Source organism: Desmodus rotundus, chromosome 1 (assembly GCF_022682495.2).
Source record: "Desmodus rotundus isolate HL8 chromosome 1, HLdesRot8A.1, whole genome shotgun sequence".
Classification (NCBI taxonomy): Eukaryota; Metazoa; Chordata; class Mammalia; order Chiroptera; family Phyllostomidae; genus Desmodus; species Desmodus rotundus.
In genome coordinates this window covers 177189024-177208882 of record NC_071387.1, presented here as the reverse complement: position 1 = coordinate 177208882, position 19859 = coordinate 177189024, and the positions used below count along the sequence as shown (strand labels likewise).

At 39.0% G+C, this 19859-nt stretch overlaps 1 protein-coding gene across 16 annotated transcripts in view; it reads right to left on the bottom strand.

Moving 5' to 3' along the window:
- Positions 1-19859, bottom strand: part of PDE4D (phosphodiesterase 4D) — a 1245374-nt gene that overhangs the window by 239211 nt on the left and 986304 nt on the right. For 2 of the 16 annotated variants that reach the window (XM_045186264.3, XM_024578456.3), the window contains exon 1: positions 15444-16484. The exons of the other annotated variants lie outside the window; for them this stretch is intronic. In XM_045186264.3, the coding sequence (XP_045042199.1) occupies positions 15444-15508 (65 nt within the window). In that variant the 5' untranslated portion in view covers positions 15509-16484. Of the gene's footprint in view, positions 1-15443; positions 16485-19859 lie in introns of those variants that run through there. 16 annotated transcript variants of the gene reach the window in all.

Here is a 19859-nt window from a genome sequence, read left to right as displayed (position 1 = left end):
GAAAGCATTCTTTCATTTATTTTCTTTTTTAAAAAAATGACTACAAAAGATGATCTTTCTTCTGTTCTTTATGTCTGCTGGATATTCAAGTCCATTGTACCTGCTGTAATCTCAGGTTTTTGCTCAACTGGTTCCTTTAGTTCTCAGCTTTCCTGACTACCCTAATTAAAGTACTTTTCCAGGACACACACACACAGACACACAGACACATGTGAACTCTGTCCTTTCTGTATCCTCTTCTCTGCACTTATCAGATTGGAAATAATTTTATTCATTTAATTAGTTTTGCTAAGTAAGCTCCATGATGGGGGAGGTGATGTGGATCCCGGCCCGCAGGATCTGTGTCTGTGGCAGCAATGGACGAATTCACACGGACTACAGAAATCCTGTGGAGAGAAAGAGATGGCATGGCCACTCTCTAAGTGAGAGAGAGGTCCAGAAGGCCAGAGAGAGCCCCCGACCCCTGCCTGGACAGGCTTTTATTGCTTTTCTGGGTACATTCTCATTTACTAGGCACAGGTTCACTGTAGGTGATGACCTTTTACAAACCACAAAGGAAAGAATGTTGCTAATTACTTCAAAGAGAAGGATGTTACAGATCAAGGGGGAAAGTGGTTGAACTGGTTACACTCCCTACTTGGGAGGTTTAGCACAGATTTTGGAAGTTAAAGATACTTGGTAAACATTTGCTGCCTCAATCCAGGGTGAGGGAGTTTTAGCAAAAACAAATCTCATAGCAGCCTAGGTACAATGCAGGCCTGATCCCCACAGGAGAACCTCTCCCTGGGTGTGGGTTTTGTGTGCCGGACCTCACACCCACTGGCTTTTCCGAGTGGGAGCTGGACTACGTTTCCCACGTGTGAAATGGTTCCCTATAGGGAGGCACCATTGTAACTCCAGTGCTTTGCATATAAGAGAAAATATATTTGTTCATATAGAAATATATAGAAACTATGCTCTATAAAACTGTAGAAAAGTATCCTAAACAAAAATCATGTTGAACTATTTAAAAAAAAGTATATCTATCTATACCTTCTTGTGGTTTCATTGTAGGGTATGATTAAAATAAAAATAATTCATGTATATTTAAGAATTGAATCTAAAGTAACACTTCTAAATACTATAACATTTAGAATATAATAAATATTTTTAAGAAGGCTATGTCAAGGAACTTCCCAGTTTAGCTTTAGCTGGGAATGGAGTTGATGTCTTCCATATTCATGTAAATGTATTTTGTAGACACTAAGTTTAGATTAAGCCAAGATTACAGGTATTCATCTTTAAATTAAACAATATGATTTTGCCTAGAGTTGTCATGACATATTCAACTCTGAGCTTTATATATGAAATTACCAACAGTTTACAAAGTCAAATCACCAACAGAATAGATACCAAAGTTGAAGAAAAAAAGTTCAAAAGCTAGTTACTTAAGAAGAAATGACTAAGGGTATAAAGCTGGGAGAAAGGGGAAATTCAAGTAAAAAATTAATTTAAAATTTACTTAAAATCTTATAAATACATTTTGTAAAGTTCATAAACAATATGATATAGTTGTTCTGACTACTGGCTAACGTTTATAAAAGTTGCTAATGGAGTTGGCCGCAATGTGTGCTGAAGAGGCAGGCTATACTGAATGGGGTGCGTTCTGAAGTCGGCCTGAGCTCGAAACTAGTACTATAGAAGTGGAGCCATTATAAATGCCCAGAATGCCAGTGGTCTAGATGTGTGACTGGGAATCATGTAATAATGTGGTTCATCATGCAAGTCTGACAATAATTTTGCATTTTGTTGGCAAACAGGTTTTCCACTCTTCTATGGTTGCCTTATGTAACGGTTGTAATCCTAAAGGGCAAATCCTTTACACTGAACTCCAATGGCACACGAATGCCATTTTCTTCTGATCCTCTACATGGAATCTGGTCTTTAACAGTTCTTTCAGAAGCTTCTGTTAGATCCCTATTTGATAAAACAGTCTTACATAGAGTAATGCATTTATAACCATGGCTTATGCCTAATGCCTTCCCTCTAAGATCAAGACAAGATGCCCACTCTGGTGATTTTATTCAACACAGTATTGGAAGACCTAACCAGAGCAACCAGACAAGAAGAAGAAATGGGACATCCTAACCGGAAGGAAAGAAGCAAAACTTTCTTTCAATTTTCAGATGATGTATTTTTTTCAGATGATGTATTATACATAGAAAACCCTAAACATTCCATCAAAAAACTGTTAGAACTAATAAACAAAAAAGTTGTAAGTACTTACAAAACACAAGATCAAAATGTAAAACTTTGTTGCATTTCTAAAGACTAAGAACAGACTATCAGAAAGAGAAAGAAAGAAAACAATCCCACATACAGTTGTATACACACACACACACACACAAAACTATGAATACATTTAAAGAGTTGAAAGACCTATAGGTTGAAAACCACAAGAAATTAATGACAGAAATTGAATAAGACACAAATATATGGAAAGATACACTGTACTCATGGGTTAAAAGAATCTCTAGTTAAAATGTCCACATTAGCCAAAAGACTACAGATTCAATGTAATCCCCCTCAAAATTTCAATAGCACTTTTCAAAGAAATAGAACAAATAATGCTAAAATTTGTATGGGGCCACCAAAACCCCCAAGTAACCAAAGCAATCTTGAAATCTTGAGAAAGAACAAAGGTGGAGGTGTCATGCTCCCTGATTTCAAACTATATTATGAAGCAATAGTAACTAACACAGTATGGTACTGGCATGAAAACAGACACATAGATTATGGAACAGAACAGAGAGTCCTGAAATAAATCCATGCATATATGGTCAAGTAATTTACAACAAAGGAGCCAAGAATACACAATGGGGAAGGAACAGTTTCCTTAATAAACAGTGTTGGAAAAAGTGGACAGCCCGTGCAAAAGGATGGCACTACTTTACACCATACAAAAAAAACTAACTCTAAACAGATAGAAGACTTGACTGTACAACCTGAAACCATAAAACTCCTAGCAGAAAACAAAGGTGGTAAGCCACCTGACATAGGTTTCGACTATGATTTTTTGAATCTGACACCCAATCCCAAAAGAAACAAAAGTATATCATACTAAAAAGCTTTTGCACAGCAAAAAGCAAAGCAAAGCAAAACAAAACAAAACCCCCTAAAAACCTATCAACAAAATTAAAAGGCACTCTATTAATGAAGAGCAATATTTGCAAAGCCTATATCTCATAAGTTAATGTCCAAAATATGTTAAAAACTTATAAAGCTCATTAGTAAAACAAACAACCCAATTAAAAAAGATCTGAATAGACATTTTTCCCAAAGAAGACATCAGGTGGCCAACAGGTACATAAAAAGATGCTCAATATCATTAATCATCAAGGAAATTCAAATCAACACCACAACAAGATATTACCTCACTCATGTCGGAATGGTTATTATCGAATGACAAAAACTGCCCAGTGGTGGTGAGGATGCAGAGTAAAGTCACCCTTGCGCACTGCCTGCAGCATTATTTACAATGGCCGAGTCCAAAAATAACCTAAGTGTTCATCGGTGGATGAATGGATACAGAAACTGTGAGAGTGATACAGACACACACAGAGGAATACTATTTAGCTGTAAAAAATGAAATCTTGCCATTTGCAACAGCATGGATGGACCTTGAGGGCATTATGCTAAGTGAAGTAAGTCAGAGAAAGACAAATACTGTTTGATCTTCCATGCGAAAACTAAATGACAAGCAAACAAAAGCCAAAGAAACAAGGACAAAAACATCAAGTTCTAGGTACAGAAAACAAATCACTGGTTGCCAGAGGCAGAGGGTAGGGGATGGGAGAAATGGGTGAAGGGAGTCAAAAGGTAAAACAAACAACCCCCCCCCCCAAAACCCCCATAAAATCTCATTACCACAGTATTAATACCACTTTGGATATATCATCCAGACATTTTACACACATAGATATTCATGCACAGGGTATTAACATTTTCAAACTATTAATAAAATAAAGAGATCAGACTGTACTCAATCATGGTAATAGTGAAATGAGTATATTTAGAGAGCTCGCAAACAAGCTGGCAGAAGTTATTTGTGGAAAGAGTTTATTTCTCTAATTACTGAAACACAGCCATCAAGCACTTTGCAAAATTCAATTAGGAATAAAAGCATCCTGAATATTATCTATAAAGTTAAGCATTTTAGCAAGAAGTTAAATTAAGTCAAATATTAATTTTGAGTTATTTTTATTTAAAATTCACTTCTTTCCAGGTATTTTTCTGATGCTCCCTTCCTATAAATATATAAAAAATGTCCTAGTTCATATATTCTATGTTTAAAAAATTAAAGAGTAAATTCATCTAAATAAAAAAGAATCTATTGCTTTTGAGGTTTGTTTAAATATAATAAATTTAAATATTTAATGTGGGCCCTGGCTGGTGTGGCTCAGTGGAATGAGCGCCAGCCTGTGAACCACAGGGTCGCTAGTTCGATTCCCTGTCAGGGCACATGCCTGGGTTGTGGGCCGGGTTCCCAGTGAGGGGTGTGTGAGACTCAACTACACATTGATGTTTCTCTCCCTCTCTTTCTCCCTTCCTTACCCACTGTCTAAAAATAAAATAAATAAAATCTTTAAAAAAATAAATAAATATTTAATTTGGCTGGCACAGCCTTATTAGGAAGTGATGAAATAAATAATTTATTTGGAATGAAAATATCTGTCTAGCCCAGGGAAAATATTTTGGTCAAAAAAATAATCAAATATTCTATATTTATTTCTTATTATCTCAGCCTAAATTCAAGTAGTAAGGTTCTTAAATTATTCTGTTCACCACTGGATTTTTGAAAGCAACTAAAACATGAAACACTTTTTTAAAACTATAAATGTACTTTCTTGCCATGAAAGTAATATATATATATATATATATATATATATATATATATATAGGCACATAAAACTAGAAATCCTCTGCCTCACAGAAATATTTTAGAAAGTCACTAGATTGGAAATTTTATGAAGGTGAAAAGTGTGTATTTCATCATTGCCTGGGCAGAACTGGTTTAATGAACATTGTTAAATGAAGCAATGAAAAATTCACCTTTACTTTTGCAACTAATGGAGAAGCAGGCAAAAAAGAACCTCTTGCTGAAGCACTGTACATTTAAGGTACAGGATCTGATTCAATGGTCAAGTGGCTAGAAAATGTTTTGAATGACACTAAAAACAAATAAATTCTTATATTATTATGGACTAGAGCTTAATTTTTTAGCATCCCAAAATACTTAAGTCTAGAGTGTGGTAACGCTAAAAGCTAACTTAATAATGGGGAAAGATCATAATCCAAACAGGAACGCTAACCCCGACTTGGAGATCAGAGGTCAACTCCATTTGTTAAGGTTTTAGGGCAAACTTGACTGACTCTTTGATTCAGTGTCCCAGCTATGAAATTTCCAGATGTGACAGCTATGTTGGCTTCGAAATGCTCTTGATGGAGCTGATGAGAGCTTGAAATGGTGGTCTTAGTACTTAGCTCCAACAGGTGTCTCACTGCACATAATAATAATCACCCCATTGATAGAGCCAGAAGGTCCACCATATTAGCTGGGTGATTAACATATGCAACAAACATTAGCATTTCTAAACGCACCATGCATTACAAGTTGATGGAACTGAGTTGAGCTGCTCGGACACGGAGAAAATGTTGAGGAGTGCTGGGTAGTGTGGGTTCTGGCATGTGAGACACACGGAAGTGTGGGGAGAAGTATGGAGACCAGAATTACCAGCGGAGGCAGTGAAGTGAGGGTGAAAGCCACGGGAACCGGGTAAAAAGCCTCCCAGATATGTTACAACTCCTTTTGATGCATGGATTGCAAATTCTGTCACCACAGCTCACCCAGTAAACTCCCTAGCACACAGCCATCTCTTAGAAGAAAGCTAAAAACAAAAAGATATTGTAATACTTTCTTTATAATGTAGAACTCGCTGTTCTCCATGCAATAGATGATGCTGAAGACAGATGATGAAATAGGCACTCCTCTGGGAACAGGGGTACAAAGATAAACCCAGTCCAATTCTTTTATCATTCAAATGAGAAAGACCTCAGAATTATGGAGAAATTTAACGTGTGTATCTGGGAAATGTTTGTAAAATAATTTCCCAATTATAACAACACATTTATAAAGGCATGTTTGCTAGTAGCAGGTTTGATTTTGGGTGTTTTATATTACCATAGAGACACTTACTGCTTCATATACAATTAGGCTCAATTTTTACAGCAGGACTCAGATAAATAATTGGGAATATTTTTTTCCAAGCAAGAAACTCACAGAATCTTTAGTGGTCCTATTTTTTCTATCCCCAATGAGCTTAACTCTACCTTCCATCACACCTTGTAATCTAATGTATAGCTGTTAATTATAACAAAGCAATGCTTTCAACACAGTTTTTATTGGTAACTACTCATAATAAAATAAGTAGATACCAGAGACTATGGAATGCTAATTGCCGTCACTAAACTACTGCTTTCCCTACATTTCAAGCCTCTGTTCTTTACAGCTATTCCTGAAGCAATGCCCCAGGCCACAGGAACGGATCTAACCAGGTCTCATTTTTTGGCCTAGCATGACAGGGTACACTAAACAGGAGTTGTACCCAGTCTGGGGGCCTGGTAGGGAGGATGAGCCTCAGCTAAGGAGATCACAGTCTGTGAATTACGTAACCAAGAGTGCATGTTAGGACTAGAGGAGCAGGGGTTCTGGAGCCATAGGCGAGATCTAGCCTGAGATTACAGCAAAACCGAACCACCAGCCAGCCCCAGGCAGGAGGGTTATGTGGAGAAAGTCTTTACCCAGATAGATGTACCTGGGGATAGTGTCCACGCCCCCGGCCCTTTCTTTCAGACGAAACCCCTGCCTGGGACTGTTTCTCTAGAGGATTCTGATCAATTTTAAAGTCCGTAAGAGGCATTTCAGCTTTGAATTGACTGCTTCTTATTCTGCCGCCATCTCTATGCGTAGTGTACTTCTTTGGCCCACCTGAACTTCAGAAGTATGTCTTCTTTGAATCACAGCGTTGATGGGATTTATCCAGAATACCTAGCTTTGTACAGATGCTCATTTCTGAGAGGCGTCCAGGAAGACTGCATTATGTATGGCAGAGAAGGCTTTAAAGATTAAATCAGTTTTCACACGCATAGTTCTTGATTATTTAAAAACTTCCACTAATACACAAACTTAAAAATGCGTAAGAACAAGCTAAGATTTCCTGAGCACTCATAAGGAATTGGCCACTGTGCTAAGAGCCAGGTTTATTAACCCATTTGACACATTAACATATACATCATAGCTAAAGGTAACATTTCATGATTTTTAAAAGTACATGAATACATGAAGTTATCTTACTAGCCATGCAACCTTAGGTAAGTTAGTTCACCGCAGGAGGTCTCAGTTCCTTCATTTGTGTGATGAGGGACATTACTACTGGATGCCTCACAGGCTCTATGAGGAGGACCTAAGGGGACAATTCTTGTGTAATGCACGGCCTGGGGCCTGCCACATAGTAAACACTGGGTAAACAGCAACTGCCATTATTTTCATTTCTGTTGAAAGCTATATTGGAAGAACAGAGAGGAACAAGGTTAGAGTTTCAGGACACGAATTTTAGCTACTTAATTAACTACAGTCTTCCTAACGTAAATTAACTACAGTCTTCCTAACGTTCGACAAGCAGAGCCCAGTCGTCTGCGAGAGGACTTTCGTGAAAACAATGTCTGACTGTCCTTCAGGAGACAGCTAAGGTGTCGACCTCCACACTTTGCATACTGTGCCAATTCCAGTTTTTGAGAATACTCAAAAAATGACAGAATTATCGTGATAGTAGTTAACTTCCCATGCGTAAATTTAAGAATTACATTAAAGTCTCACACAAATTATAGTAGAACTGCTTTCATGCATTTGCCTGACAGACTGAGGTTTAGCTCTCTGATCTCAAACTTCATTTTTGATTTTTTTAAAAAACTATTTCCCCAAGAAAACCTTTTGCCACATAAGCACTGGCAGTGTTTCTAACAATTTTTCTTGACCCTGCTTGACCAGGAATCTTAAAGACTAGCACAACTTTTTTTTTTTTTTAATTTCCAAAATGGGGTTAAGTGTGGGGAGAATTAGATTATAGGTTCTTCTCTGTGGTCCCTTTCAGTTCAAAAATTTTCTGGTTCTACTCACTGGCCAAATGCCAGGGAGGAAGAAGACAGTGCAGTTTATAGTCTGACTGGAGAGAGTGTCAATAAACCGAACACAGGAACCGGCTAGATCCCTAGAGAACAGAGCTGTGTCAAAGTCCGTTTTCTACTTCTTGGTACATCTCCATGGTCCATGGTCAAAGGCTTGTATGAGAATCATGAGGAAGAAGACAAACACAAAAAGTAAACATGTTTTTGAGATGCACAAGGTTAAAAGGAAAACTGGAACAATCTAGAGTAGGAAGCAAAAGTATAAGTAGCTGACTACTTTTTGGAATACTATGAGGCAGAACCATGCGTGGCCCAGGAAGTTTAGACAGTAGAAAAGAGCAGATAAAAGAACACCAGCAATAACAAATGTGGGATTTAGACCATGTTGTACAAGCTGCGTGACTTCAGTTTTACCTCATGCAGTTTTTTTGAGGAGAAAAATGAGCTTAACTGTGTCAAGTACCAAGTCCAATGTCTAACAAAGAGTAGATGCTCAAAATATTGTAGCTATCACCATTCCAATGGTTACTATTCAGACTATCACTATTCACCTAGGAGCTGCTGTCCTAGCCAGCTGGTGATCCGGATGCTAATCAGTTACTTAATGTTCTCTGACAAAGTTGTAGTATCAGAGGAAATATTACAGCAATGACTAGAATGCCACCGGTTAAAAGTTAACACATTTTGCAATAATTTATCCTAACTAAAACAGTATCCATCATATAAATTCTTTGACACACACACAAAAGTCTGTGCCACATTGCAATGGAATGAAATCATAGGTGATAGAAATATTTTTGGCATTTCATATACATCTGAATATTTCATGCATATGAATTGAAAGGAGTTGAATTCCTCATCCGGGGTGTATTTTAAACAGGAAGGAGAGTTAGGTACAATGGGAATACTCTTCTGTATGAAGTCTGAAAACAATTCCGTATTGAAACTATGTTTTATGAAACATTTCCTTTAGCAAGTCACATTGGTGCTGTCTACAATTAAAAATTCGTCTTTTGCACTATGAAAGAAGAAAGACCATGAAGTCACTTACCAGCAGCTTACAAATGTCATAAAGGAGAACCTTCTTATCTACTGATTCACTGTCCCTATACCAACTGATAACTAGACAGAAATAGGTTAAAATTTAAACGAGGGAGATTAGTATTAGATACAAACAAAACTCCTTAACTGTGCGGGTTGTAAAAGCATCAGGACTGTTCCCTGTACGGAAGCTTTGGAAGCTGCAGTCCTGGTGTGTATACATCCAACTTCTAATTTTCTAGTTTTTTGTTTTCCCTCATATGTAGTAGACAGAAAGGGAAGGACTGGCAGTGGACTCCCTCAGTCCTCTGGCAGAAGTTCTCAGGGCTGAGATGAAAGCGGGGAGATGTCTTCTACATTTAGGACCATTAAGGGCGGCCTTTGCCCAGAAGGTGGCAACGTGAGTAAACAGAGTAGGGTGCTAGATGGTGGGTGTCTGATTCAAAATGGGCTGCAGCTCTGCCACACTGACCTCCCCTCTGATCTTCTCTCTTACTTCTCCAGCCACACTTCTTCTGCCTTTTCCTACAATCTTCCCCCTACTTTTTTCTTTTATTCTGAAGGAAGTTTACCTTAGCCTTCTCCCACTCACACCCTTACCCATCACTCAGGATGCTCCTAGGAGAGCCAAACCATCGGCTCTCTCAAATCACCTACCTCTCAAACCATTAGAAAGCTGAGAATTGATAATAACTACAGGTAAATTATATTTCTTCTGTTATATAAGAAACTACATCTACAGGTTCTAGGATTCTCCCTATTCTCTGCTCTTTCGGAGAACTTCCTAGGTTAGGCCAAACCTGCCCCCACAGCGAAGTGTGTTGAGAATTGAGACATATCACAGGCAGAGGCTTCCACCAGTTACCTTTACACTCAGCGGCGCCTCTCTCCGGCTCTGTCTTCGGCCCCTGTGCTACCCCAGCCCTTCCCGTAGGCCCTGATCCCTTGTTAGGTTCGGTGCTTTTGGCTAGAAGATACCTTACTTCTACTACCCATCTTCGAACATATTTTCAACCTCTGCTTTATTTCTTGAGAAGTTGGATAATCTTACTTTGGATGGGCTCCAAAGAAAGCCAGTGCCGTTTTGAAATTAAGGCTGCGCTCTCTTTCTGACTCTGTTCCTCATCAGCCTAGTTCAGCGCCTCCAGGCCTCATTCTTGCTGCCTTCACCCAGGCCTTACCAATTCTGTATGTTTCTCAGAATATGGACCTGGACCTGCCAGGCATCCTTCCCTAGGGACAATCTCCTTGAAGACCTCAGCAACAATTTTCCCCTTTAGTTTCATCTTAGGAACCGCTTTTCTCAATGTCGCTCATGACAGCTGGGCATAGGAATACTTAGTCAGTCCTGTCCCCGTAATTTCATTCATGTTCTCTTCCTTTCTGATTTAATAAAACCCTCTCTATGATTGGAATGACTGATAGAGGGGCAAAGAAGGGAGCTATTCCTTGACTTCCACAGAAAGGCACGTCTTAGTGATGGGCCGAAACCTCGGTGCGCCCCAGGTGGACGAGGCAGCTCCGGGTGACACCGAGTGCTGCTGCACGCGCTCCAGCAGCCGGTTCTATTAGTGTGCACCCTGAGCACAGTGCCGCCACGGGTGCAGGAGGCAAGGCTCTACAAACTTTTCTCACCCTGGACGTGAGAGGAAAAAAAGGCAGGCTGAGACCCCCCCTTTAGAAATACCCGAACCAAAGAAACCACCTTTCTTCTGAAGAATGCAATACCAATTGAGCATTTCTTCACCAACCGCTGTACTGAATTCCTGGCGTGTTGGCTATGAATACAGTATTTGATGAGTGAAGATGTTCCCCTCCGAAACAAATGTAAAACACATTCGTAAAAAATAAGATGGCAAATCAAATTAACGTATCTTTCTTTTAAATTAATGTATCATAACCATTGTAACTCTTCTGTGACTTCTCAGAAATGACATTGTCCCATCACTTTACAGTCTTTCATAGTAGAAGTATTTGGACTATTGTTCCGTGCATTTCCCAGGAAGTTTAATTAGCAGCAAAGTTTATCCCAGTCCACAGAGGGACACAGAAAACACGAATGACTCTCCAGTGGGAGGGCAGCACTACAGAATGTGGAACTAGAGAGGATCTTAATATGTTAGCTCAGTGTTTTTCAAACAATATCCCTTAGAGCCCTAGAGCTCTTCAGAGGTACTGCAAGGATAGAAATGGGGTTTGGGGTGGGGGTAAAGGTGCAAACTCAGTGGCTGTTTTATTGTTGTATGTTTATATATTTTACTTATATATTTAATATATATATTTACAAAATTATCTCTATATATCAAGTATACATATAGTTTTAAATCTTTTATATATACTCATGTGTTAGCATTTTACTTGTAAGGAGTACTCCACTGAAAAAATCATGTTGGAAATTCACTGATCCAGGTCACATCCTTTATTTTACAGGTGAATAAGCCTGGCTATAGAGGGACACAAAGCAAATTGGAAGTAGGGTGGACAAAGGGTCTTTTCAGGGAATGTCATAATTTACAGTTTTAAAAAGTATAAGCATTTGAAATCCACTCTGTGCTTCCCTAGTTGTGTTTTAAATAATTCTCAAGGTATCTTAATCACTTCTAAACACTATGTATCTCTAAGTCTATTATATAACAGCTGTGATACAAACTTAGGTAATAGGATTGAAACACTCATCACGTGGTTAATGAAAACTCTGAACCAGCCTCGGAAGCCATCATGTCTAAGAGAGTCACAGTGCACATTGGACAGGCAGAAAGCACTCAAAATCCATTTGCTTCCCCTTTATAATAGCTTCTGAGACAGCTTCTAAGAGTATTTTTCAAAGTTGACTTAAAACACTGTGAAACCTAATACAAAGCCTTATAGAGCTTGTAGAGAACAAACTTAAACTTGCTAACATAATTGGAAAGATGATCTATTCAAAACCCGGAGAGGTTGACCTTTTGCTCTTTACTTCTCTCTACAGGAACAGATGACCTTACTTGCTACCAATAGAGAACACACTGGTCTAGGGCTGAGACTGCAGGAGTCTTTCAAACAGGCATTTTCAACATCTAGTATCAGCCCTAAACCTCCTAGCCAATCATACCTCTAAAACCACAACTTCCGATTTACTTCTTCAATCACCCGATATCTAACCAAATATTTTAATGCATTGAGACGCAGTCACAAGACGGACAGTTTCACAGTGACTAAAAACCCTAACGGTATAGACAGTAGAGGGAGGCAATGCACTGGAGTAGAAAGAGCACTGTCTCCAGAGCAGACAGACTTGGGCGCTAATCCCAGCCTTTAGTGGCCGCAACGTGGCCTTGCCGGAGTCATTCCGTTTTTTAGGGTCATTGTCTCATGTTTAAATGGAGATTAACAACTCCTTCAACATTGTCATAAAACTAAATAAGATGTTGTATGTAAAATTTTCCTCAGAAAATTTTCCTCAAAAATTTTCCTCAGGGTCCTCATTCATAAAAGACACTCCATAAAAGGAAAGCTACAAGAATTATTATTAGCAAAGCAGAGCCACGCTGATGGGAAATGAAGACCCAGAGCACAGAAACAGCATCTACAACTGCTTGAGATATGCAAGTAGAAGGAAAATAGTGGAGGAGGGGATAGTGGGGGCTATGAGTAATATCTTCACCAAATATTAGTGCTTCACATCTTTTTTATTCTCAGTTATAACATTAAGAGTGTTTGTATAATCAATGCTTTCCACTGTGGTCATGAAGCCAAAATAAGAATTCTCAGCCAGGCTGAATTTTTACAACCTTAGGAAGAGAATAGAAAAACACCAAAAAAAGAAAAAAAAAACAAGCACTTTTTGATCTGAACAGCAATGTTATTCAGAAAACTGTATTTGCTTAGTACTGTAAAGCTTGTTTGCCATATGTACAGTAGAAAACTACAATGACAACAAGGTCTCTCCTGCCCCCAATTCTGCTACTTTTACCCTAAAAGGTGACCGACCACTTGATTGGAAAAGAGCCTTACACACTTTTCCTCTACATCTATAGACCTAAGTAAAATTTTTATACTTAGTAATATTTCAATATTTGCTTTATAAAATCCACACAGTTACATTTCAGACAGCAGCATCTCCCCCCACCCCCCGCCCCCCAAATAGATAGAATTTTGGTCAAGAAAACTGGATTCTGTTCTTTTTTGCTGCCAGACACTAATTATTTGCCATCTACTTGTAATGAATATTGAAGGTTTTTCATTATGTAATTAGGGGGGGGTTCATATACACGTTTGTGTTTCCCCTAGATTCCTAACCTATAATCTATACCGGTTTTACTATATATATAAATATAAATAAGTAAATGTGAATAGAGTATTTGAATGATAAAGAGATAATAAAATGGTAAAACTGTGATTACAGCAATTACAACCTCAGGCCAAATGATTTAGAGGCAGCAGTGATATAATCAAACCACTATATTATTAAGTCACATGTAAGATTAATAACAGGAAAGGTTCCCATAATGTACAGGTAAATCTAGGAATCATTAGCATAGAGACATTTATTTCTTACATAACAAACATTCTGACCTCAACACTACATATTTCAAATTAAATATACTGATATACACATTCAGAAATCAATATTTAAAAAATATATATTTTGAATTGTGCTCTTATTTATTTACAAAAATAGCTTACACAATTTGGAATAATGAAACACAAGAGTTGTGGTACAAGTGGACTATGGCAATCTCAGCGGAGTAGAGGATGCTCACGCTACTAGTCTCCTGTAGTGAGCTACTCATTGCCGACTGACCCCTGAATTTACAAGAAAGTCCCCTGGTAGTTTAGGCAAAAAGGATGATAGGTTGGGTAAACTCTATTTATTGAAGCGTCAGTTCCTGTTTTCACACAGGTGGGATAGAAGTCACCAGTGAATGAAAACCATTTCTTTTATACATTTTGATTACCCATTTACATTAGAGAGTTACACTATCTGGTAATTAATTTAAGAATTCCAAGCATTTTCCTGGATTTATTATTTGGCACAAAAGAGCTGCACAAATCTGCTGGTAGACGCGTACCTTTCTCTAACTGAAGCCACAGAGGGCGTTTTCACAGGTTCTCTTTGACAAGGAGTCACAAGTGATAGGAGACAAAACCAGTATCTACGATTTATTAAAACTCACAGAAATACTATTGAAGGGACAAGTCTTGATTCTAGTCCACTGCAAAACACTGGTACAACAACCACATAAGCATGTGTTAAATTCCTTATGAAATAATTTGAGCATTTATACACGTGTTTGCCTGCTCGCGGAACACATAATACATTTTACCGGTGTGCTTCTGCTCCCATCTGACCCCCGCACCCGTCCTCAGCCGCTGCTTTTGTCCCTCCCCCTCTTACAGGCTCGACTACTTCCATTTCAAAGAGGTGATCTTAGTTATTTACAGCCACTAAGATAAGGGAAGATTAGCCTCTGAAATAGCCATGAAAGTATTCTGTGGATAGCTAGTTTAGACACAAAAGTTCCTTTATTGGAAAAATATTCCTTAGAGCCACATACTTATAAACATATTAAATCAATATAGGGAAAGAGTACAATAAAATATTAAAATAAGTTGAACATACTTTTCATTAAGGTGAAAACACTAAAATTATGAAAAAACATAGCAGAAAATGTTATTAACACAATAAAACATAGAAGATGACTGAACAATAAGCAACTTGATATATAGTCACATAGTTAAATTCAAGTTGGTCATATGATTAAAATATATAACATTACTAATTTCTCTAACACAACTGTGCTAAAAAGCCAAGGGACGACTTCTAAGGACAATGGCAAAGACTGCCAACCTCCAATCTGCTTGCAAGAAAGACGAAAAATAAGCAACCAAATCAGTGAAAATGACAAGTTTTCATCTACTAAACTTCCAACATATTTGAAAAGTTTCTTTCCTCTACAAATTATCACCAGTTGAATTGCTATAGTCCACATGGAGTTAAAAAATGTGAGCACCCGTTTTCAGGGCTGACAAATTGGACACAAAAGAGAGAATAAAATTGTCACCAACACTGTGCTCTTTCTCGCAAAGCCTTAAGATCACAGCTAACTCTGGAACCTCGTCAGCAATTACTAAACACTCAAGTATTACGTCAATCTTAAAAGACAAGATGGGAGAAGCATGAGAGAAAAGCACGTTACCAAGCTGCCTCTGTAGTCCTCAGGGAACTTGTAGACCGGGACCTTGGCTTCATAATAATACTCATTTTGGAAAAAAAGAAAAAGAAAGAAAGGAGAAAAGTCTTCTGATTAGTACATTTCAGCTGTCTTTCCACAAGGACGGTTTTAAATATATTCCACTTCCAAGGAGGGCTGCTTGCAGAAATCCAAAGTGCCTGGGGTCCGACTCCTGTCCCCAGCCCAGAACGCAGGGACGCTTCTAAGACACAACAGTCCTTTCCTCCTTCATACTGAATTTACTCCAGCACTAGGCTGTTCAGAAGTGACAGATTTTTTTGTTTGTTTGTTTGCATTGCCAAGGGAGGAACTGAATTATGAATCTATTCTTCATCTGGTCACAAGGGAAAGCAAACGCAGTGAAAGAGCCACTTGATCTTGTCATTCTTGCAAATCCATAATCACAGGTTTAAAGTTTTCCAGCACTCTGAAAGGACTCAGGTGGTGTGAAAGGAAAAGAAAAAACCCCCAAAGGGCTGTAACACCGGGGAGCTGTCAGGGAAGTTCCATTTCAGGGCGACCACAGGAAAACACTCTTCTCTGGGGAGCCAAGAAGTCAGCGAGGGAACAAAGCTCTCCACTTCGCTGGGCCCAGTGCTTTACCTGTGAATGTGCTTCCGTCCCGTCCCCTGCTTAGAATCTGTCTCCATGCCTTTGTGAATGAGAACTATCATTCAATCTGGCCAGGAAGAAACTATTCTTCAAGGGCCCTATGACGTCTGTAGGAAGGCAGTTGAAAACACCGCAGGGAAGTGAGAGAGGAAAAAAAAAAAAAAAAAACCCAACCAGGGCGTCCAGCCCCGCCTTCTCCTCAATTGCTGAAATTTACAAAGCTAAGGGGCAGACCAGGGCTGCAAACCAGCCAGGCAGAGCGCTCAAAACTTACAAAACCATTTCCTCCTCTGGGAAATGAGGTGTCTGTGTTATTCAGGGTAAGAGCCCCTGAACACCTTTGCAAGGAACACACCCCTTTGCCACCGAGTCGTTTGTTAACCACCCTCTTCCCACCACCCCCCAATCCCCCCAAAATAATTTTCTCAAAATCCTGCCCTGAAAAATAAAACTTCTTATAGAGCAAAGTTGAGAGAATTTTGAGGAATTAGCAGCTGCTCCTTTGAAGCATAGTTAATGAAACACCATGCTTTGGGGTTGGTTGTAGAGATGCAAACTGCTTCTTAGAAATTCAACAGAGGGTGGCAGGCATGACCGCAGCAGAGTGTGCCAGGACGTTTAAACCGAAAAATCGAAAGCATTGTTGCTAGACAAGTGGCTACATGTATGGAGGCTGCTCCATTGCACAATATTGTCTAAATCTTATTTCTTTTTTAAAATCATATGCAAATTGCATTGATTTCTACACACCAAGACTCTGGGGTTGCTAACTCTTAACAGCTCTTCAGTGAGGAATGAAGCTCATATATCATCTTAATGTCTCTTATTGTGAAGACCAATCCTTGTCCCATCTCCTACAGCTGAAATAAAAACTGTTCTATTACAGTAGAAATAATCTAAGCTGATTGGAATCGCTCCTAAGAGAAGGAATATTTGACCACCCTGGCTACCCCCCTGCACATTGGCACAGAGGGCAATGTGCCAATATCAGTTATTTTGGATGTGAATTATCAAGCAAAAATACTGTAAGCATTCTGATTCCTTAAATGATATAAGTACGTTAGTTGTCTAGTCTGACGTGAACTTCGTATTTATTTAGCATTTGCAGGCAGGATGTTGGAGTGCAATTGTGACCCGCCCAAAGGACTTGGAAAATTAATGTAGTAAGGCACCCTGCCAGAGGCTCTGGCTGCTTACTACAACAAGCCCTTCAACGCCTCCCCTGGTCATGCTTCAGGGTGCATTTGTGATTTAGTCTCCTCTCAGGGACTCCCCGGCCTCTGGAGGTAAACGTCAATCAACTGGTTTCCGTGGAGTCATCTCCTTAAGCTGTTCGGTTTTCCTATCATTGTTCAGGGGCATTCATGTATTCTTAGCTCTGTTGCAAATTTAGTGTATTGCTAGCACTTTAAGGCAGGTTAACCAATCACATATTTTTAGGAATTCAAAAAAAGATTTGTGAGACTACTGATTTTTGAGGTGGAAGGGGCTCATGGGAGGTTCATCTTTTTTTGTCCTTGGATTTTTAATGTGGGAAAAGGAAGAAAAAAACCAAACTGAGTAAAAGTAAGCAATTACTATTATTTGTTTGAAGCACTGTTCTCTTCCACCTAAGGTCTATCAAATATCTTCTGGTTGTTTATTTCAGGGGAAAAAAAAACCCAAAACAAAAAGCGACAATCACAGAATGTAACATCAGGATAGGATGTGTTAAACTCTCCTGAAATAATCAGCCCTGTGCTCGACCAGCGCCACCCCCCACCCCTCACCGAAGGCTCTGTCCCAGTGAGATTACTTAGCTCACTGACACTGCCTTCGCTGTCACACCCACAACAGAGCTGCCCCAGTGCTGTTCCTGACTTGCTCCATGTTCCGTGTATTCCAACCGTCTACCTCTGAGAACCCTCGTGCGCTTACTTACTGGGTAACACAGTATAACAGTCTCATAATGACTCACATATCACTTCCGTCCCCAGAGAATGTAAGTTTAATGGGGAAGCTGACAAGGTATCACCTAACCAGATTACTCAAAGCCTCTTCGATCCGTACATCAAGGTTGCCATTACATAGAAGGAAAGATGCACAATATTATCAGGCCATAGAGATTTAAATCTTTAAAAGTTTGCTTCTACCTCTGATAATTAAGGTAGTGACAGAATATTAAAAAATGAATACTACTTATTCAATATTATAATGTTTTCTCCATTCGAAGGCAATTTTTCACATGAACATTTATGATACAATGTTTTGTAATTTGTGGCACACATTTTTCCTCTGAAAAGTTTCCCAGAGTGGAGCAGAACATGCATTTGATCCAGAAGCTGCTATTACTCATGGCATTCTCTTGATGTACTGAATTGTGTAACATTGTATAGACTTCCACTTGACTATTGTCACCACCACATCTCAGTGGGTGTGCCACCGATGTGTAAGTTCACTGGGGTCATCTATCTGCACGTGTTGTTGAATCAAACCACTGTATGGCCTGATGCTTCCTGAACTTCATTCGGTCACAGCATCCACAGTTTTTCATACTGGCATACTCTCTATACTATGGCTTGCTTAATATTTTTCTCCATTGACTCAAACTTAAATAACATACATTTGAAAGATAACTTTATTATTTTGAATGCTCTGTACACTTTGAAATCTTGTCTTATTCTCAGATTACAATAGGTAGTCGACACTTTCTAATTAGTCATGAGCAGATTTTTGAGACATGTCTCAGACTAGTAACATTCAGACCTGTCAAATGTGCTTAAATGACGACGGGGCTGCAGTGTTTGTTACAGTTTCCTGGTATTCTACATTGTATTCTAATAAGAACAAGTCACTTTGAACTCGTGTAGCATTTCCTTGTTATTGAGGAATGATTTGGTATTTTCCTTATCCGGAAGACACTTTCAAGCAGATTTTGAGGCTTTTATCTTATTCCACTTGCTAGGTATACAGTTGGCCTCAAGGATTTTCATATAGGCAGGAACGAACCTCCTTCGGACTAAATTCCTTAGTTCCTGAGGAAAAGCCCAGAGTAATGTTTTGAAGGCTTCTGATCTTCAGGCTTCCTACCTCTTTTGTAAAACATCAGGTTACAATAATAATCATCACAATTCTGATGTGGCACCTTTGCTTAATTTTGCTTTTGTTACCCTTCTTTTGGTGTTATGTCTAAAAAAATCATTGCTAAACTAAGGTCAAGGAGCTTTTCCCAATTTTTTTCTAAAAGTTTTCTAGTTTCAAGACTTATGTCCATTTACAACGTCTTTAATCCATTTCAAATTAATTTTTATGAGAAATATAAAATAGGGGTCCACTTTCATTCTTTTGCTTGTGGATGTCCAGTTTTCCCAGCACTCTTTATTGCAGGGACTATCCTTTCCCCATTGTTTGTTCTTAGTGTCCTTGTCGAAGACCTGCCGACCGTATACTCATCGGTTTACTTCTGGGCTCCCTACTCTGTTCCACTGACCTATGTGTCTGTCTGCTCCTATGCCAGTACCATGCTGCAATTTTAATATCTAGGCATTGCACTGAATATTTGTATGAAACTAAAACGCCTCTCCACAACAAAGGAAACCATCAACAAAATTATTTTGGGTTCTATACCCAATCCAATGTGGGAAACGAGAGACAGGGTGCAACCCGAAACCCACAAGCAAATCTTTGACACCAGCCAGTGTCTGAGAATTCAACCCATCTGACACTATCTACCCCAGACGCAGTGTCAGATTCCATGGGTTAAGCTCTCAGTCCCAATAAGATTGCCCC